Below are 22,543 nucleotides of genomic sequence, written 5' to 3'. Positions count from 1 at the left end.
AATGCATACGTCAAGACCATTCTTATTGGTCTAAGAAGTACTCAAGGAAGTGCAGTGTTGTATTTGCTGTGAATAAGTCAGGTGATACATTTAATATGCAAAAACTTTGAATAAGCAGGCGACCAGTGCTCTTTAGCTGTGACTCATCAATGTACTGACAATGGGCCCTTCCACGAAAACAGCAACAACAACAACTGATTCCCCAGTTTGGGTTTCTGCATCGATCTTCACTGAATAACCAAGGTTCTGTGGACTGAGTCCTGCAGCCGGTCTTTACTATCCGTGGTTCAATTAGTGCAGGTCACTTTTACAGTTTCAGAAAGAAAACTGCAACCAGTATTACCTCAGGTCGAGCAAACAGCCCTATCCAAACACTGCACTACACTTCTGAAAGAGAGCTGCTCTATTTCAACAGCTCAACTCATTTTAGAGTGTCCTCTTCCTGGAGAGCATTAGGCTGGGACTAACACGCCATCAAACTGTTTAACACTCAGGATGAGCCAGCTGACGATAGGATCATATTGGTGGGTGATTCTCTTAACCATGAGTAATAAAGGTGGGATTATAATGACTACATATTTAGTGCTGTTGGAAATATAACCTAAGAAATTGACTTCCTTAAAAAAGTAAGTCAATTTCACAGCACCTCTTCTCCCTGTTAAGAAAATGTCTCATTTGGGGTAAAAATATGAATCTGTGTTACAGGCTGTTTGAGCACCATCCAACTCCAGCTGTTGGACCTTATCCCTCTTTCCCTGCCTCCCCTTTCATCTTGATGCTCCATATTAGACCTACAGGGACCTGGACATCCTCAGAGGCTGCCAGTCAGCCTCAACATGGCTGCCAACGAGCAGGAAAGAACAGATCCTCTGGGGCATAATGAATGAGAAGAATACAGTGAGACAAAAAAGGAGAGAGGTGCAGTAATGACTGGAAATCACAGATCCCACGTGAGCCTTAACTGATGAAACCAGCCCTTTGCTCGATGCATACAAAATAGCTGTCTCTCAATTCGGGATTGTCCTTCGGAAAATGCATTTGTAGACCAATTATGTCACAGTGGCCCGACTAGACTGTCCAAATTGGAACAAATGCGGCCGACAAATGTGTCCTTCCACCCCTGAGCAACGGAGGATCCACCGGGTGGACCCTTCCCAGCCCGGCATGTCCCATGATTTATTGCCCTTCAGTGACGAACTGTAATACATCATAAGAATATATTTTTAAATGTAAGTACTGAACCAAACAGCTAACGATACACATGTTAAGAAAAAACATATTTTCATATTTCAATCAACCGAAGAACAATTTTGTCCATATCTTTGTTGCTAGGCGACGGCTGTAAGGGCGGGACAAGATGGTGACGCAATGGGAAGTACATTTCATCTCAGGTAAATGGCCAAGGATGGGTATAAAGCCATTTTCACAATTTGTACTCATTTTAAACATATAACATTGAGCATTAATCATGTGTAGCTATGGCTGGTGTGTCTTAAGTGTATATTCTCATGATGAATCGGAGCTTTCTCCTCGATGTTACAGCTCTGTCTTTGAGCCATATTTTTGCGCGCCTCTCCGGCAAGAGCTGGCATGTAAGCCAATGTTTCTGGTGGCGGGAATCACACAAAATAATAAAACAGTAATCACTTTCCATGAGCTGATGCATCTCTGTGCCTCTGGCGAGCTTGAAAATGTGCGGCAGCAGTCGCACAAAGCAATCACACAGCGGCTTGTTTCCCTCCGGTCTGAGCCTGTGCTTCTGGTAAGTACAAAAGGGGAAGCAACCACATAAAATAATCGAACAACTGAGCCAGATTCTCTCACAACCACACTTGCACTTTAAACCATTACAGTAATTATTCAATGAAACATTTCCCTTGCCTCTAAATCGTTCCTAACAATGATTTCCCTGCAATAATCTGGCAAACGCATGTTTTTCACTCATTTCAACCTGACAGTTATTTCCTTTGATAGATATTTCTATTGTCATATGAAGCGTCACAACCTATGACCAGAAGGAACCAAAGCTTAATGTTCAATCGATCAATCAAATTGTATTTGTATAGCCCATATTCACAAATCACAATTTGTCTCATTGGGCTTAACAAGGTCGTCTGTCCCTCAACAAGAGTCAGGAAAAACTAACCCCAAAAAAATATTAACTGGAGGGAAAAAATATAGCCACATGAGGGATCCCTCCCCCAGGAAGGACATGCAATAGATGTCACATGTAGCTGATCACATCAACAAATTAACAGTATTTACAACATTGATTAGAAGAAGAAGTGTTGAGCATAATGGAAATGTGTAAAAAGTTTTAAGTATTTATACATGAGACATTCTCTGTTAGAGATGAAGGAAGCAGCAATGACAATTGAAATGGAGGAGTTATTGCCAGTAATGGTAGAATATTGAGTGGGCGTATTGTATATCAAGTAGTCTTGTATCACAGTCCATGATCCGCCCCCACCACGATCATGATCCACCACCACGATCACAGTGCATCACCATTTTCCATGATCACGAACCGCCATCCACCATTGTGATCCACGATCAGCTGCCACCATGATCACGATCCACCATCACGAACTCGGACTCGACATCCACCGTCATGATGATAATGTTATAATCACCATGTTGCTCATTACCTCTGCCAAGCAGGTTATGTGTTTGTTTTGTTTGTCTCTCTGGTCGTCAACAGGATTATGCAAAAACTACTAGATGGATTATAACGATGACTGACAGCCATCTAAGCATAAACCCTATACAGAGTGAGGACATTTTTGGGAAGTCCTCACTTCTTCAAAGGGCTGTTTGAGGGTTAAGACTTGGTTTTAGGGTTAGAATTAGGTTTAGGTTAGGGTTAGGTGTGTGTGTGTGTGTGTGTGTGTGTGTGTGTGTGTGTGTGTGTGTGTGTGTGTGTGTGTGTGTGTGTGTGTGTGTCATTTGCATTTATTCCAAGGTTAGCCTGCACTTGATCGTTTTTCCAGGATTGCCAAGACTGGCTTTAATGTTTGTGCAGCAAATTGATCCTGCTGATGAAGAATGTCTATCACATTTCAAGGTGAAAATAAAGCCTGATTAGCTGAGTTCTGATAAAAAAAAAACCTGGTGGGACTCGAGGGGCTCCTAACTTTACAATTACAGTCATTAAGATATCCATTATCCTATGATCATATTTGAAAAAACATGCTGCGCACTCCAGGGTGAGAGAGAGAGGGAAAGTGCGTGTGATGGAGGAAGACAGCGAGCCCAGCTATGATGAAAGATTTAACAAATTTTAAGAAAAGTATTGATCATTATGTGACGATCAGTGTTGATATTGTGGCGTCATTTCAAACAAATCAATGTTTAAACTGTAGCGGGTCAGAGAAGTCAGCTGAGTCTGTGTCTCTGTGCGTGAAGCAGTGAGTAAAGTATCGTCCATCACGATGTTTCACTGCTTACATCGTCATTATGCCAATTAAGTTGACATCGCCCAACCCTATTGGTCAGGTAAGAATCATAAGCCAAATAAATAGGCGATATCAACAATTTTGTTTCACTTTCTCTGCGTTTCTAGAATTCATTCAATCTATGGCTGCACTCGTACGCACACTCACGCTCAACACATTCCATGTTCATGAGAGAGGACTGCATTGCGTGCCACCTGCGGTTAAGTCCACAACTGCAGCTGGCACTGTGGATGGTAACCACTTCAGGGAGCGTCCAGCTATGGAGGAAAACACTAAATTAGACATCATTATCATAATGAGAAATCGAAACAAATTGGGTTCATTTTGAATCTGTCTGTATGAGGAACGCATATCTCGTGGACTGTTCATATTATTGACTTTGCACATGAGAAAGTGCTTTTTTCAAAATTTGAAGAGATTTGGACACGTGATATGTTCGATATTAATAAAATCTGAAAAACAACCAGCGCACTGTAGCAGTCAATGAGGCGGGGCAGTAATAGTCTTTCTATAGACTTGAATCCTTCTCTATATCCTTGTATAAACTACAGCAGCAGGCTGCAGCCCGCAGTTACTAATATCAGCCCCACTAGATCATTTTGATAACTTGATTGGATGGATGGACCGACACAGACAGAGTATCGTGGGTGCTGATCTCATGACAAAAACATTCTTAGAATCACTTCCTCTTTAGCATTTGTCGTCAAATTAAAAGTCCAATGTTTGTTTTGCTGCTGTACTTGCTTTATATCAAGCTGATTACACAACTTTTTATTTTTGAAAAGTTGTGAACTTGGGTCTGAAGATTGTGTCGATAGGTTACCAGACCAAATATATTTTACAAAACCATATCTTACAAGATGCATGAATATTTTACTACACACAATATGTAGCATTATCAAAATACAGTATGTCTCAGCCGGACTGTTCAGCCCAATAAGCCGATCCTACTGCACTGAGATGAGAATGAGCCGGGGTAATAAATATAGCCACATGCTCAGATTTCATACTTGTTATTGTAATCGCTGCTGCTGTCCCTAGAGGACCCACTGTACCTTTCGTACCCAATATATCAACGGGACATAAAACAAGCACATGTTTCTCTGAACTCCACTGTCCTCCACAGGCTCTCTGTAATCAGGATCCCAGCAGCCCTGCACCAGTACCAGGCCTAATGATCGGGAGGAGAATCGTAGTAACAATTAATTGTGATTAAATAATAAGGCTGCTGCCGTTTCACACCTGCTGAGCCTCCATGTGTCCTGAAGAGAATCGTGACATCACGTACGAATAATAATACGAGCGGGTTTAATTAACGTGGCAGCGGCACGCTGACATGTGGACCAGCCTGCTGGAGAAACAGGCTCACACACTGGGTGAAATCTGCATCTTCAGAGGTGGAGGCAGGAAACATGGAAATGATGTGATCACCTTCTCTACGATCCTCACTGACTCCTTTTCTCTTCTCCTGGCTCACTCCCGACATAAATATGAGGATAAAGGATTCTTTTAATTCACTTTCTTGCTAAATTTACCTAGGAGATGATTGTTATCACAAACGTGTGTAAGATGAATAAGAAGCTAGAGCCATCAGCAGGTCAGCTAAACTTAGTTTAGCGTTGTAATGAACGCAGCAGACAGGAGGAAACAGTTTGCTGGCCTTTGTCCAAAAATAATAAAATCCACCCTGGAGTGCGCAGCATGTTTTTTCAAATATGATCATAGGATAATGGATATCTTAATGACTGTAATTGTACAGTTAGGAGCCCCCTCGAGTCCCACCAGGTTTTTATTTTTATCAGAACTCAGCTAATCAGGCTTTATTTTCACCTTGAAATGTCATAGACATTCTTCATCAGCAGGATCAATTTGCTGCACAAACATTAAAGCCAGTCTTGGCAATCCTGGAAAAACGATCAAGTGCAGGCTAACTTTGGAATAAATGCAAATGACACAGACACACAGACACACACACACACACAGGACACACAGACACACACACACACACACACCACACACACACCCCTCTTGTCAAAGCTACGTCCTAGACGACTTTTCCGTGACTCTCTCGCTAACTTCTGCCAATCATCGCTGCTTCAGTGGTGAACGTCTCTCTCCGGCTGAAGACTCCGGTCATGTAAGACCGTAGTCAGGGTGCCAAACTGTTAAAATGATCGGGTCGTGTTTATTACAGTCCTGCGAGGGCCACAGACACAGCTTTTTTTTCAAATAACTTTAGTCATTGATGGCTAAATAAATAAAATATTTCTCTTATTGAAGTAGTTTTCCTGCTTGAGCAGCTAATTTCCTCTCCACACACCATCCTGCTTTTGAATCGTTTTCTCTATTTCGCTCGCTTTCCCTCCCTGAGAGACCTCATCCAGGCCTGAAAGTCCAGCGCAGGCAGGATGGATCTCCAAAGCGTCCGCTCTAAACACGCCACTTAATCCTCTGATGGGAATATTGGCTCAGCTCCACACTCCTATCGGTCCAGGTTAACGTCCTGCAGCTGGTGTGCGTGCGTTCGTGCGTGCGGCAGTGTGACTGTATCTGTCCCACACAAACCACCTTGATCGCAGCTGAAGACTGAATTTTATTCTCTGCACTTCCCTCTGTCCTGCAGAGTCTAGGGGTGTCATTTTAGCAAAGCTTGCATACAAACAAAATGTGTGTATAGGAACAAGAAAGCTGGTGTTTACAGACGTTTTCTGGACTTCTCCGAGTTTGCCTCTCGCACATGAAGAACACAGCAGGAGATTCTCCGCTGCAGACGCGGTTCACAACCACACAGAAATCTCCGGAGCTCTCAGGTGGAGGGGTGGTGCAGCAGACAGGACGTAATCCCTTATTACCAAAAGCTCTCTTGACATCTTAGTTGGTGTCTTCTACGTGTATTGCACCACTTTTACAATCCTGAGATAGTTTTTGCGTCTGTCACATGTTAGAACGTCATCAACACACTCACTGGCAGCGGCGCAGGATCGGCTGCTGTGTTTCTTACATCGGCTCATTCTCCGGAGCTTTTGCTCGGGAAGAGACTCTCCCGATAAAGTCCAGAGGCTCTCACTCAGACGTTTGCGTTCTCACTCATCCGGAGACTCTCTTCAGTTCAGTGCATGTCTGAAAGCAGCTTATGAAACATGGCCAATGAGCAGTGATAAATCTCAGCTCTCACCTGTTCTACACTCATCTGTTCATTTACACACAAACACGCCACAGAACTCTGTCTGTCGTCAGCCCATTCCTTTGAAACAGCCTGGATGTAGCAGCCGAGAAAGACAAAAACTGAAAACATCACAGCGTGACTACAAAGAGACAGAAAGCGTCCCAGCATGCATTTGGTCAAGTAATGTTTGTGGACAATTCTTGTTCTCTTTCACATTGTGTTCTGCGACATTTTCCTCCATTCCCACAAATGCATTTGTTGTCACACAAGTGCTCATTAGGCACGGTTCCATCGTGTGTGATGCAGTTAGAACACTAGCTTCAGTTCCTGCAGCCGTGGATAAATTGTGGTTTTGCTGAAATGTTGCAGAGCCTGCTGCCAGCCACCAAACTGCAGTATAACATCAGGCGGCCTCTGTATTAAAGCCCACCACAGTCTCTGATGATGCTCGGCTCAAACCAAACAGTGTCGACAAATGACTTGTCTAAAAATACACATCCAGAACAGGGGAGAGTTTCTGTGATGGTCAAATAAAGGATCGCAGAAATCCAAACACATACATTCAATGCAATCCATATAACTCTTTAACATAAGAATTAGCAGGTACACGCAGGCATTTAAAAAATTGATTGTCAAATTGATTGACTCCTTCCCGACTGCCAGTGGAGGAGGTGTTTCCCCCCCTTGTGCATCATGTTCGATGTCGTGCTCTCTCGCTGTTTCACCAAATTACCATGTTCACCCTGGTGTCACATTACTATCCCTGCCAATCAGAGTCAGAGCCAATAAAAAGCTGTGTCTACCGCAGAGTCATTTGTCAATTGAATCCTTTCCCATTGCAGACAAACGCCAGATGTTAGCGGGTGTAACTGGGTTTTTTGAACAGAGGAAAAAACAATCTACAGCAAACTCAGCGGGACAATTAGTCTTGATTTCTAGATCACAAACAACACAAACAACACACAACAGGGGATTTCAGGACGAGAGCCACTTTCACTAAATCACCGTGAAACCACCAGAGAATGATGCTATGGATGATGCAGAAGTAAGAGAGGGGGCATGAGATAAGACAGCTGAAGACACACTCATCTCTGTGAGAAGACATGGAAAGTGGCAAAACAGGCAGAGCAGACCTGACATGTCATGATCTGCCCCGGGAAACGGCTTCATCAAAAATACATTTGTATAGTTTGTAATGTGGTGCAGACCTGCGCGTCCTCCTGTGAGCGCTGACCCGTGAATTGAACTTTAGAATAACTTTAAAAATAAATCTCTCTCTCTGTCCATTTCTCTGCAGGTATCTCTGACTCCAGAGCCGCAGGATCCAGATCTGAATACTAATCAACTACAATCATTATTTGTATTATTATTATTAGGGTGTCATTAACGAAATCATTACATAATATCACTTGTTGATTTTATTATACAAGTCTGGCAGAGCTATGATATTCTCTCCCCTCTCTTCTCCACTTTTCTCCGCTCACCCTGACCAGTCGAGGCAGATGGCCGGCAACACTGGGTCTGGTCCTACAGATTTCTTCCTGAAAGTTGTTTCTCTCCACAGTCGCCAAGTGTTTGCTCGCTGTGGGAACTGTTGGGTTTTTCCTGTAATGTTGTCCGTATAGAAAGTGACTTGAGATAATGTATGGTGCGATTCAGCGCTATAACGAATACAATTTAATGGAGTTGAAATTAATTAAAATTCTGTTTGAAAAAGAAAAAACGCACACCGACAAGAAGAGACGTATTTTTCCTTATCTAAAACAGAACTGAGCCCGATTCATACTATTAATTATTAAGGCAATCAATTTGCAATGATTATATAATAATAAGTAAATAAATAAAATAAGCTCAATTTTTTCCATTTATATCTAACAAGCCACTGCGTCCAACACAACATCAGTAGCCAATTCCATACTTGAATAATTTCATACTCAGTCCATTTGTCATTGTCCCTCTGATGGCGGCAGAGCCCGCTCCATCAGAGCAGGGCCGCTGCCATCCTGGTGAGTGCCGATTGAAGGTGCATTTTGCTGGCACAACAAGAGCTCCACTGCTGCTCCGCTGGATCCAGACAGACAGGTCCAGACGCTGCACATCAGGCTGTATTCCTCATTATGCTAATGAACTCACACCAAGTTAGGGACTGACATCGCAGGTCGGATGAGAAAAGGCAGCAGCAACAGGGAGGAGAGGAGAGAGGGGGGGGGGGGGGCTGGGAGGTGTGGAACAAGTGGGAACAAACAATCTGTTCAGATAGAAGGAGCCAGAGCTCTTCTTCTTCAGCCGCAGACTAAAAACACATCTCTTCCGACTACACCTTGGATTAAAAACAATAACTTAGTGGCACTTACATGTAGCACTTCTATATCAAATTGTACTTGCTTGATTCTTGTTGTTCTGGGGTGGTACCCTCATGGTTGATGCACTTATTGTAAGTCGCTTTGGATAAAGGCTTCAGCTAAATGAAATGTAATGTAATGCTCTTGAAAGGAAGTGGGGCTGGTGGTGGTGTTTGCCTGCTTGCGTGCGTGCTTGCGTGCGTGTGTTTTAGCGGATCATTTCCAGGAGGAAACACACTGAAGAAACACAGAGTAATAAACTTGTGGTTGCTCTGAAAACTGAATGAAGACAGACCCTTCTAGTGACTGACAGACACATCCAGATGTTGGGCAGTGCAGCGGATGGCACTAGCTTGTCTAGAAAAGACACATCTCACTCAACAGCTGGATGGGTTGGCCCAGCAACCCCCTCACCCAAATCATTGAATCTGCACTAGAGGGGGGGGGAAATCACCTTAAACTTAAGAAACATCTTTGCACGTCCCTGCAAAGTCCCTGCTCCATGATACTATTCACCATCCAGAGACAGAGGCAGCTCGTGACAACCACATGACACTTCACACTGACCTGTGCTGGGGTTATTCTGGACATGGCGTCTCGGATTTCTGACGATAACTGCTCCAGCCTCGTCCACCATTTTATCGCTGCGGCCACATCATTAACTGTGGACTTTTTCGAACTTAAAAACACACAGTGAGGATCCACGACCCTTCAAACACATTTGATGCCGGCGGGTCCTCAATAACCCAACAACAACAACCTGAGCATCCCGTCCACCAGAGCACGTGTGCGCGGGGGTGAAGCCACATCGCACGCACCAGATGTGAAGTCCATCCAGCGGCGCAGCTGCTTGAGTTCTAACTCTACAGGCAGCGGTGTGGCTCAGAGGACCACATGGAGTCGAGGCAGACAGGTGGAAAGTTTAGGAGTCGTTGGTCCTCACCTTTCTGTCCGGAGGGGGGACGCTCTCTTAACGTGCGTCGGAGCAGCTGCTGCGCGTAAAATGTTTGGAAACAGCTTGTCACCCGCGGATGGAGAGAGCGGGAGTATCGCTCCTTCTGTTTAACTGTTCACTGACACAGTCCAAAGACACACACACACACACACTCTGTCACCATCGTCCCGCATCCACTGACTCAACTCACCCCCCCTGGTGCCTCCTCTTCCCGTCCTCTCTCCTCCCTCCGCTCGCTCACTCAGTGCGCATCGAGCGTGACCAGCGCCGCTGCGTCCCCGGTGCCAGGCTGCTAGCTGTCCCTCCACCAGCCCTCCAGTGACAACACCCGACTCATTCCACCAGCACACAGGACTGCTGCCTGTCTCACTGTCTGTGCCGCTGTTTCTGACGCTTCCGCCGCTCAGCAGCAGGATCAGGTAACTCCAGACTCACCTGGAGGTGGAGGAGGCTGCCACTAAAAGCTGCACTGCTGCCCTCATGTGGCCTGAGAGAGCCACGACAACCCACAAAACACATGGAACACTCAAAGTTTAAAGCAAGGGTTCTCAAAGTGGGTCCGGGGACCCTAAAGGGTCTTTAGGGGGTCTCCAGGGGGTTTGTTTTCACAATAAGTTCATTCATAAGTACGGTGGAGTTTGGGGGAGATTGAGATTGGGGCAGATTCAGACATTTCGAGAATAAAGTCGTAGAATTACGAGAATAAAGTCATAATGGTATGAGAAAAAAAAAACACATTACAAGAAAAGAAGTCATAATATTACCAGAATAAAGTCAACATTTTATATCGTAATTTTAGGCTACATGTTATTTCAGAAGAGCAGTTTGGGAAAACTTGGTAAACTTTACTTTAGTATAGGTTTCACAAATAATGAAATACTGAATCTTTTGGTGCATCAGCACCTCATTATCTTATGTATTTAACTAATATGCACTTTTAAAAAGATTGTGCAAGAAAATAGGTTTATATTTAGACAAAGAACCACAAGGACTTGGGGGAAATAGTCTCTTATGTGGAGGAGGAAATGGCAGTTTTTTTTCTCTCCCTCAAATTTTACGATTTTATTTTCTTAATATAATTACTTTTAATCATGTATACTGTCACGACTTCATTCTCATAATATTATGACTTAATAATTTGTTTTCTTCTTCAATGTGGCCCTAATACTTACCTAATAATAATTCCATACCATTCCTGTATGAAAACCTAACCCCTAACCCAAACAGTGGTTGTTGTATATTTTTTACATAATTTCTCGCTCTTTTGGAGAAGTAAACTGTAAGGGATTACATTCTAAGGAATAAGAAGTATCTCAACAGTGTAGAAAAAGAAAATAATAGCCAATATTCAGGCTTTTCCCCCCGAGCACAACCAGTTAACAATACCCTGTTACCAGTACATGTCCTGTATTCAAAACTTCACTCAGCCCAAATAAATCTAGCATAGTCTAGTTCTCTTTCCAGTCGTCTTGCCGACACTGTTGGTACCATCTGCTTTGAGAGAAAATCTTCAAATGCTCGATTGCCAGGAGAGAGACCATCATCCATCAGAGTCAGCCTGTGACACACTCCACACATGACTTGACACAAATGAACGTGTCTGACCTCTACCATAATGAAGAGGTCAATTACACAAAGAGTACAAACTGCTTGTTACGACCTCACTCAGACCTGGCTTGTTGTTTTTTATCCCATATCAGGAAGTGTTTAATCTCACTACTGTTTCTCTTTTATCATCTGGTCTCCTGCCTCCGCTCTTTGTCTCCTCTTAGAGAAAGAAGTGCAGGTATCTGCAGCGCTGCTGATGAATGCTGATGTTTAGATAAGGAGATTTGCTTTGATACAGAATGACGAGAGGTATTCACACACACATTCATTTCAGCCTTTGCCCTGAACACATCTTCTGTCATTAATCCCCAGTGGACCTGACCTGGTCTCTCTCTCTCACATACAAACAACTACATAGCAATCAATATCCTGTCGATGATCTATAACTGAGCTGTAGCTGGAAATCTGTAATAAAGCCATGTGTTGAGTCTCTATATTCTCCATTTATCGAAAGTTGGTAGTTCTGGAAGCCCGGCGTCAGGAGGAGGCAGCAAGATGTGCTAAGGCCAAACAAGTGCAGTTGATCAAATTGGAGAGGATAGAAAAAAGGAGCTAGAAGGACCTGTGGAGCAAAACCAGCTTCCTTCTTAGAGCACCCTACGATGTCCTCCCCTCACCCAAAAACCTCCAGCAGTGCTGGAATAAGATCCATCCTGCCCACTATGCTGAACTCCAGCTTTCCTCAGGCACATCCTCACTGGTTGTAAAATAAGTCTCTCCCAAGGTAGGTATACGTGGAGACACAACTAGGTACTCAAATGACTTGCAACAACAATAGAAACAGAGAGAACTGCTACCAATGCCTAGCTATCCAAAACATCATGCACAGTTCCCATGGACAAACATTTGTCCATCAGGGGGAACAGGGACAGAGAGGGCCTCCTCCACTGACCAGGAGTGGTCAAATGGAGCAAGCCCAAGACTGGGAGAATGTTGGTGGATGTGGGCCAGCGGCTTACAGTCCCATCACATATTGTAACTACCAACCTAAGACCTGACCTGATTCTCTGGTCCGCGTCGTCCACATTTGTAGAATTGACAGTACCCTGGGAGGATAATGTTGATGAGTGAATGAGAGGAAAAGGCTGTGGTATGCAGACATGGCATTTGAGGCAGGAGCAACGTGGCTGGAAAGCAATAGTTGCCCTGTGGAGGTTGGCTGCAGGGGTTTCATTGCAACATCAAGCATCAGGTTGCTTAAAGATCTGGGGATCTATGGACAAGCCCTGCACCAGACCATAAAAGAAACATCACACACTGCAGAACACTGCAGCCAATGGCTCTGGATCAGGAGGAAAGATCCCAACTGGGCCCCAAGAAGTTAGGGACATGCACCCAGGTCTGATCAACCTGCGGTGGGCCTGCCTCAGGAGAGGGTGTCTTGTGATTAAAAGGCCGAAACACCTGATGACGCTAAGGTACACAAGTGAAGACATGTCTCTAAAATCCGCTGGTGGTCACTAACATCCCATAACGTCAACTGATGGTAGGCATCTTAATAGTGTGTCAGACCTTTAAACATACCAGCAGTTGCGGCTGGTCAATACAGGGTGCTGGGGCGCCACCCCCTCCAACATCCTGAGACAAAAAGCCTGTTTAAATTTATTAAACATGAATTAATTAGATAATATTTTACTCGTGCAATGCTCCTGGTTGACGGTTAGCGCCTGTGAGCATTAAATATAAGTTGTTTTCAAATTGTATTTGGTTCATTTCTGTCTAAATAAACAATACTTCCGGGTGTGGGGCGCCGGCCAAATAGAACTGAATGTGGCTCCTGATACTTTTGGCAACCTCAGGACCTGAGGCTACCTGACACCGTCTCAGGTACGTCTGACGTCACTGAGTTACTTCTGCTGAGCTATGGAGACTTCAATAGGAACTGCTGTGATTTCTTTACAAAAACACCTCAAAAAGAAAAAAAAAGCAGATTAAGTACAGAACTGAAGATATGTCCCTTACATCTGCTAACACCAACTGGTGGTTGGCATCTGAATAAGTGTGGTAGAACCTTCAAACATACAAGGTGTATTCTCCATCCTGTCCTATGTCCAAAAATGATTGTCTTATTCTGACCTTCTTCAGGCTGTTAGGACAAAACAATTGAACTAGATTACTCTCTAATGCACCGTTGTCATTTTAAGTTCTTCCTCAGTTGTCATTATGCAAAACAACCAGTTTCAATTAACACAAAACTTCAAAGGTTTATTTAACAGTACATGTAAATATTTGACATGAGAAAAATAAATATTTCTAGTTTTGATGTGATGTGCATTCTGAGGTCAAAGAAGCATCACACTTGATGATGATCATGAGGTTTGATTGTGAATGACAGTGTTTTTAGAACCACAAAATACTTCATCTAGTACACAGTGGAGATCTCTACATCACCAGCTCATATGACCTTATTTACTATTAGTTCCACTGCTTTTACCAAGCAGACAGATGATCCAATCACTTAGCCTTGTATGACTGTAGGGTTAACTATGTCGTCAAATCTTCATTCTCATTGCTGAACTGCTGTCAGTGCTGCATACTTTGCATGTCACTATTTCAGAGGTCTGTTAAGTAATCAACTCAATCTTGAGACCCAAGTTCACAACTGTTCAAAATAAAAACTCAGCTCAATATAAAGCATTGCAGCAACAAAAAGAGCATTGTGTTTTTACTTTGAAGACAAATTGCCAAACAGGAAGTGATTCTATGAATGTTGATGGACATCAGCAGTGTCTCAGTCTGGTGTGGTGAAATAATCAAATTATCATGAATATAAAATATATAAAGAAAATGATCTGGTGATGATTTTTGACCCATGGTTTGACCCATTTGCTGAGCACTGCTGTATCTGAGGACGTAGAAGAAGACATGTACAACTCGGTCCACAGAGGGAAGGCTCACTGCCCACTGACTGCTACATAGTGCTGCTCACACAAACACCAGAAACATACACACATACCCGAAAAGCCTTGTATCATCACTCCACTGTTTTCAATGGTGCTTTGATTACATTTCTTTAAATTATTAATAGTTTGCATTAATGTCTCTCACCTGAGAAACACAAAGTAAGTAAAAACCTCCCTGAAGGCTTGAAAATAAATACATCCCAAAATATATATATATATATTCACGCAAAAATTACCATCACCTCCACACACAATCAAGTGTTTCAAATATTGCAAATTCTGTAAATTAATAAAAACTGTAGTAAAAAACACGAATTATGTGTCAGACCATCAACAAGACATTACTTCCTCTGATCAGACTGCTCAGAAGAAATGCATCAGAGATATGGAGTCCTCTAAACTGACTACATGTACAACCCCAACAAGTTGGGACGGTATGAAAAAAAAAAAAATAAAAAGACAGCAGTAATTTCTAAATTAAATTTGACTTGTACTTCATTGCACAGTACGAACATAAGATATGTTATGTTTTGTCTGGTCAACTTCATTTTATTTGTAAATATACATCCATTCCTGCCATTCAGGCCTGCAACACGTTCCAAAAAAAGTTAGGACGGGGCAATTTAGGGCTAGTATTGAGGTAGAATGATAAAAAAATGAAGTGATTTGAAATCGGTGATGTCTACAGGTGATTGTAATCATGATTTGGTACAAAAGCAGCATCCAGGAAAGGCCCAGCTCTTAAGTAGCAAAGATGGGCTGAGGATCGCCAGTTTGCCAACAAATGTGTGAGAAAATTATTGAAATGTTTAAAAACAGTGTTACTCAAAGAAGGATGGGAAGGGATTTGGATATTTCATCCTCTACGGTGCATAACATTATTAAAAGATTCAAGGAATCTGGAGGAATTTCAGTGCATAAAGAGCAAGGGCGCAAGCCTAACCTGACTAACTTTGCTCTCCGATCCCTCAGACGACACTGCATCAAGAACCGTCATTTATCTATAAGCAATATAACCACATGGGCTCAGGATTACTTTGGCAAACCTTTGTCATGCACTACAATACATCGTTATATCCACAAATGACAGTTAAAACTTTACTGTGCCAAAAGGAAGCCTTATGTTAACCGTGTCCAGAAGCGCCGTCGACTTCTCTGGGCTCGTTACCAGCAACAAGTCCAAAAGTCCTTGTTAAAGGTAACTTACACTTCTGAGATGGGACCATTTATGCCGAAAAGTACATAGAGATTTTGGAGCAGCATCTGCTGCCTTCAAAACGACATCTTTTCCAGAGACATCATGCATATTGCAACAAGACAATGCCAAACCACATTGTGCACACATTAAAAAGGCATGGCTGCGGAAGAAGAGGATGGGGGTGCTGGACTGCAGTCCAGACCCGGCCACAATAGAGAATATGTGGCGCATTTTAAAACGCTAAATTCGACGACGGAGACCCTGTACTGTTGCGCTCCTTAAGACTTGCAGGAAGAAAGGGACAAAACGACCCCTGAAACGCTTCATCGCTTGGTGTCTTGAGTCCCTAAACGTCTTTTCAGTGTTGTGAAAAGGCATGGCAACATTACAAAGTGGTAAATGCTTTACCGTCCAAACTTTTTGGAAATATGTTGCAAGAATCTAAATTAAAATAAGAGTTTATTTTGAAAATACAAAAAAATTCATGAGGTCAAACATCAAATAATGTGCTTCTGTATTGTTTTTACAGGTCAACGATCATTTATAAATCACTGTTCTCAGTTTTTATTTAAAATGTAACATAGCGTCCCAACTTTTTCTCATGGCGTGTACTCTTATAAAATGTAACATGGTGGTTTGTGATTCTTAGTCACACCAGATGGTATCTAGCTCAGTTTCATTATGAAGCATCACCCTGAGCTGCACAGTCACAGCCAGTAATCAGATGCTTTCTTCAGTCGTCTGGAAATATTCAAGTATCACCTCTCAGTTCCGAGCAGATGTAAACAATGCAGACACTGACGGACATCAAATAAAAACAGAGTCACACTCGGAGTATAATAAATACTCTACATACAACTAATGCAACACCTCTGAGTATAATTGACTCCAGAGAAGCTGTCTAACTCAGAGCCTTTGGTGCTTATTAAACTGCCCTGGCCACTTCAGTGCTCCATGAAGTCTGCACCTCTATTTGCTGCAGTCAGCTCAGGACAGTGGACATAGTCAAACCAAAGTGCTCTTTTTATGAGCCGACATTGCTGCGGTCCTGGAGTTATGAAGTGGGTGCTATTTAAACCACACTTATCTTGCATTTTTTACAAGCTCTGATCTTTAGATAATAACAGTAATCCCCTCTTCCGATTCAAGTAACCTTCCTCCAGATATAATCTTCCTACATTTGTGTTTCAGTCTTCAAACTGTGCGTTTAAATAATCCTGCCGACAGTCGACAGTGTCTCCATCCTCAGTCTGCGCTGGGATGGTGTAGTGTCTTGGTTTATTGTACCCGATACTGGAGTTTGTCACAGAGACAAAGTGTGTCCTAGCCTGCCCCCTGCTGGAGATTCCTCTCATAGTTTTCCAGGCAGATGTTGACACGCTCAGTGAAATAGTTGAGGTCAGAGATGGCCCGGAGGAGGTCGTTCTGGACCAAGGTGATGTCGTACAGCTCAGAGGTGCTGGCTAGACGAGTGTCATTGCCACCTGGGTCCATGAAAATCTGAGAGAAACACACACACACACACACACACACACACACACACACACACACACACACACACACACACACACACACACACACACACACACACACACACACACACACACACACACACACACACACACACACACACACACACACACACACACACACACACAGAGAGAGAGGAGGAAGAAAGTTGTGTTTGTTAACTTTCAGGGGCTCTGAACCAGCTGCATTGTTTTGTCTGGGTAAATCACGTCGGGAGTAGCTCATAGAAGGAACATAGCATGTATAAAGTCCAGACTCCAGAGTATCAACAACTCACTGACAGAGACAAACATACACACAATAGTTAAGGTGTAAACAACACCACATCATACATTACACTGAATGAATGTTGTGAGACGATGGTTTGTTGTGATCATCCTGGGACACTGAGGATACTGTTGTTCAGGCTGGTTCACTGTGACACTGTCATGACTCACTAGAACATATGCAACAGCTGTTTGCACGATCAGATTTGTTCTTAACTTGTGAGTACGATGAAAACCGTATCAGGCAGCCGGCAGAGACCATCTACTGGACTGATTCCAAAAGTACAATTAATTTAAAACACACACATTTATAAAACTCTTTTTATAAAAAAATAATCAAGAGCCCATGTTGAAAAATACCAGAATTACCCTTTTACAGATATGCTGTCTCAAAAATCTGCTAAAATGAAAACTGTACAATGTGAATGGAGCCCTGCTGGTTACTCACAGCTCCCACCCCATAACAAAGGGTGACTGAGCTTTTGCTTTTATCGATCAATCAAATATTATTTGTATAGCCCATATTCACAAATCACAGTTTGTCTCTTAGGGCTTGACGTGGTGCATCATCCTCTGTCCTTAACCCTCAGCAAGAGTGAGGACAAACTACCAAAACAAACTTTTACCAGGTGAGAAATGTAGAAACCTCAGAGAGAGTAACATGTGAGAGATCCCTCTCCCAGGATGGACAGAGGTGCAATCAATGCCACGTGTAGCAGAGCACATCAAAAGAATAACAATATAAGAATATAAACTACTAGAGCTCCCACATGATGGAACTCACTGCCCACTGAACTGAGACAGTCTCTAGCTTTTTTAAATCCCATCTTAAAACTTTTTTTTTGCATGAAAGCTTTTACAAATGATTGACATTGGCTCTTATTATTTGTATTGTATTAATCTGTCGGGTGTTATTTCTTTCTTGTAACATTGTTCAGAAAAGTGCTACATAAATAAAGTAAATATCAATCAGCGTTGCCAAAGGCCTGTCAGTGTATCTCCAGTCCTTTCCGGCAAGAACAGTTGATGTATTTATGTTGATGAATAAAACACAAGTGACAGTACCCTGGGCTGAACGATGGTTTCCTCGTCATTCTGTCGTATGTTGTCGTCTATGAAAATGTGCTGAACGCTCTGGTCAAAGGGGTCGACCCAAAGTGGCTTCCCCCCCCGGATGGAGAAGGTATTACTCGACCACCTGGATGAGAAACAAGATAACAGAAGTATTAGGAAAAGGGCGACGGCGGGAGTCCCACATGAATGATGGACTCATACCATTCAAAGTGGTCCTGAAAGCCTCCCAGGCCCTGGACTGAGCTGAAGTACTGATACAGGCCCCTCTCTCCATCTTGAGATGACACCTTGTCCTCCGCTCGACTCAGGACGATTCCCTTCTTGCTACAGCGGATCTTGCCTGGAGTCATATTCACATTAATCTGAGCGGAGAGAGGAGAAGAGTCAGAGAGAGAGAGACTGGCTTACACGAGGAATTTAGACATGACACAAATCTGTGAATAAATCATCTTCACAGTAGAATTTATCTTTAATAAATTGGGTAAATTGACCCTCATGATTTTACTTCACCTTGAGATCAGGCAGATCAGGGAACAGTGGGTGAGCCCCTTCATTCAGTGCTCTGTGCACAGCTCTCAGCACACGAGGTAGGTCTGATCCAAACGTACGAAACAGGATGGCAAATTCCCATCCTTCCTGCACCAGGTCTTTGAGCAACTGGAAGAAGGACGGGAGGATCCAGTGGTACAGTCGTCCGTCCTCTCCTTTGACAGACAGCTCGCTGTCTCCCTGCAGACAGCAAAGTTAGGGAGCAGTCAGTAAATTTGCTGAATTTGCAGCATGTTTCTCCTCGTTGAAAGTTTTGGACGGTTGCAGCGTATTTGCTCTTGTCCCTGAATCTAAAACAAAAGTAAATAATTCTGTGCATTCTCGAAGACTGTCTTTCTTCCAGGTTCCATTGTTTGTCATTATTGTGTTGTGTGATTTGTTTGTACTCTGCATCATGTAATGTTACCATTAAGTGATTTAAAAATTTGAATAGGAATCTAAAAAGTAGTAGTCATCTCTGGGTCAAGATTTGAATTCTATCTCTCCTGTGTGAATGCTTGCCTTGACACCCTCGGGCCAGCGCAGCTGATCCAGATGTTCATCGCGAACTCCACGGAAACGTTGTCCCGCATCAGAGGTGAAACCAGACATCCGTCCAAACTGGTTGGAGTAACGAACTGCATCTTTGCGTGGTGGGAACAGGGAGGGCGAGTCACTCAGCCATTCCCATTTTCCTGCACAGAGGTGAAGAAAACAAAGAGTTTGTTCATGGCTTGAAACGCAGATGATCACAGAAAGTAGGAAGAGGTTTGTTTCCCAGCTGCTCCTTCAGCAAGACATTAATACTCTATCAAAATCTATTTACTTGTCCAATGATCTCGTTCTCTACTTAATACAGTATATTTTAGTACATGGTGGCAAATAATCACAGCACATGATGAATTTGGACAAATGACACCAAGTTGGTTACAGTAAAGGCAGGTTTAAGAAACTAAGAGAAATGACTTAATCCTTCAGTTAACATGAACCGAAGATAGATGGTTTATATTGGATGGACAGGGAGCATAGCTACTAAATACATTTAAATTTGGTCCAAAGGTCAGATCAGAGTCAACCAACCCTATTTGAGAAAACGTTAATTCAATATTTAATGTCATGTTTGAATTATTAACACATCATGAAACAATGAGCTTCAATGCAGCATCATTGTGATCCCGATGAAGTGTCTGGTTCAAATAACGTGTTCACTTTTTGTGTTGGTTGACAAAGTGTCGTCACTTGTGTCACTAGTGCAATAAAATGCGGTTCGGTGTGATCACTCAACACCACAGGAACAAAGGCTCCAGTGCATCACCTGACAGACACACACACAGAGCAGCCATTGTGACAGTGAACCAGTGTGTTCCCACTCTACCGTGTTTGTTGACCTCTCCCCAGGTGGAGGTGGTGAGGAAGTAGTCCAGAGCAGCCACAGTGCCCTGCCCCGTCACAGAGTCGGACACCACCACGGTGCTGTTCAGGTCCAGGTGCAGCACCAGCTTTTTCCTCTGGTGGAGGTTAGAGGACCGGAGCCCCCAGGGGACCGTCACCGCCGCGGGCTCCCCGGCCGCGGACACAGGCTCCCCGGGGACACCGCTGCCGTTGGTCCCGTCGTGTTGTTCCGCTTGTCGGCCGCTGTTCTCGGTGAAGTCCGCCATGAGGAGGCTGTTCCCGATTAGAAACGAGCTGGACTGAAACAACCCAAGTAACCGGCTCCGCTCACTGACACACACGACTTATTATTTACCGGTTCCTCCTCATTCCCCATGCCGTCTTCTTCCTCATGTCCCTGGCTGTGCACTACCACGCAAATCAAACAGCGCCACCCTCAGGTCTGTATGTGAAACGCCTTCATCTTATCGGCTTCACGTGTGGTTTTAATGGCCAAATATTGCAGAGTCCCATTTAGTTATAGGTTCAATATTAATAAAATGGCCACCAGTGGTCTGTAGTAGTCAGTGGGAGCAGGCAAGTGTGTCTTCATGTCTTCTTCTACGTCCACCATGCCCACAAGTAATGATCACAGAAAGGAGGAGGGGGGTTTATTTCCCAGCTGCTCCTTCAGGAAGATATGAATACTCCATCAAAATCTATTTTCTTGTCTCATGATGTCGTTCTTTACTTATTCACAGTATATTTCGGTACTTGATGGTGTCGCCAGCAATATTAACTTTTATGCTGATCTCCATCATGGAAAAAACCTTCACAGAATCACTTCTTGTTTGGAACTTTATCTTCAAAGTAAAAGCACAACATTGTTTTTTGCTGTAATGTGTCAGTTGCTTGACAGACCTCTGAAATTGCCAATATGCAATGTATGGTAAAAATTACACCACTTCAGAAAATCTTTCAAACTTATATACAATCCATACATGTAACAGTAATAAAGCAAATTCACATTCATAAACCAGGTAGGATGAACACATTTTCTAACTTTACTCAGCAGGTTTTGAATGGGCACTTGACAGTGTATACTAAAACAATAAAAAGAACAAAAAAAAAAAAATACACATGTCGGCCATAATCAAAATTGTTTTATTTATATTAACCATTCATATGTATCCACAGCAGCATTCTTAATGATCCCCACTTAATATTATACCATTAGAAAGGAGGGGAGGGGTGAGACTCGACGACTCACGCAAAACAGAAATAATGAAATTTAGCAACGTTTCCGACGGAGGGGATACTTAACAGGGGCTCGGGTTACAGTCTGAATGAACATGCAGTCATGCACTTTTCAGTTTACACTGAAGCCTTTGACAGTTGCATCCACAGGATTCGAATATCCAAACAAGTACCAAAAAAGAAAATAAGAACATGCCAAAGCAACAGAAGCCAAATAAAGTTTACAAATCAAACATTGAGTGCCTTCTGGATTTAAAAAAGAAAAGAAAAAATTAGCAGGTCATCACTTATCTCACATTTCATTTCTTTACATCAGTTGAAACAAACCTAATCCAAATTAATGAATATCTGCCACAAACAAATAAAGATTTACACACAATACAACAATCTTCACTCAAAACTCCCCATATATAGTCTACAGATCGACCACAGCTGTAGTCGGGGATGAAATGGTCTGGTAAAAGTTAGCAGTGTTTTCAGCTTGGAACCAGACCACAAGGTGCGCTGATGCGTGGAAGTCTGGCAGGCTCCACTCAACTCTGTTAGGTGGTTGAGGATCAGCTCCTGTAGCAGCAGCTTACAGGAGCTGAGATTATACACGTTAGCTTCCGTCTGTGAGTCACTATATGCACTGAATTAATAGAAATACATACACAGCTTGGCAAGTCTTTATCAATGTGCAACTATATTAATGTGATTATATCAATGATGTGTCTAGTTAGTGCTGAGTACACATCTATGTGTGTATCTGAAGTTCTTTAACAAGCCGCCAAGTCCTCGAAGGTCACCTCTAGATCTTCACCTTCATTGTTACGGCCGCTTCAGACGCCTGTGTCAAGAAATGAGCACTGATGTGTCTGCAGCTGAGGAGCAGTTTCCACCTCCCTGGA

The 22,543-nt window shown here is 43.0% G+C and overlaps 2 protein-coding genes across 3 annotated transcripts in view; both read right to left on the bottom strand.

Annotated features, from left to right (window-relative positions):
• The window catches only part of LOC117765090 (kelch domain-containing protein 8B-like), a 165,511-nt gene extending 155,187 nt beyond the window's left edge, over positions 1-10,324 (bottom strand). The window contains exon 1 of one of the 2 annotated variants that reach the window (XM_034591350.1): positions 10,109-10,324. The gene's annotated coding sequence lies outside the window, so the exon portion shown is untranslated. The other variant, XM_034591349.1, reaches the window with a different exon arrangement.
• Positions 10,325-15,966: 5,642 nt separating this feature from the next.
• si:dkey-32e6.3 lies at positions 15,967-20,855 on the bottom strand. The gene is made up of 6 exons (XM_034591347.1): positions 20,401-20,855; positions 19,548-19,720; positions 19,008-19,226; positions 18,699-18,859; positions 18,489-18,621; positions 15,967-17,127 (listed from the first exon to the last, which is right to left on the bottom strand). Exons 1-6 carry the CDS (start codon positions 20,681-20,683, stop codon positions 16,951-16,953), a joined length of 1,146 nt encoding a protein of 381 aa, XP_034447238.1. The 5' UTR covers positions 20,684-20,855; the 3' UTR covers positions 15,967-16,950.
• Between the last annotated feature and the right edge of the window lie 1,688 nt (positions 20,856-22,543).

This window comes from Hippoglossus hippoglossus, chromosome 7 (assembly GCF_009819705.1).
Source record: "Hippoglossus hippoglossus isolate fHipHip1 chromosome 7, fHipHip1.pri, whole genome shotgun sequence".
Lineage (NCBI taxonomy): Eukaryota > Metazoa > Chordata > Actinopteri > Pleuronectiformes > Pleuronectidae > Hippoglossus > Hippoglossus hippoglossus.
This window is presented reverse-complemented; position numbering and strand designations above follow the sequence as displayed.

Excerpts from the sequence above, each read along its gene's own strand:
- si:dkey-32e6.3 (XM_034591347.1), bottom strand. The coding sequence starts at position 20,683 with ATGGCGGACTTCACCGAGAACAGCGGCCGACAAGCGGAACAACACGAC. Across the intron at positions 19,721-20,400 it reads GGGAGAGGTCAACAAACACG|GAAAATGGGAATGGCTGAGT; the intron begins GTAGAGTGGGAA and ends ACCTCTGTGCAG. Across the intron at positions 19,227-19,547 it reads GCTGGCCCGAGGGTGTCAAG|GGAGACAGCGAGCTGTCTGT; the intron begins GCAAGCATTCAC and ends TGCTGTCTGCAG.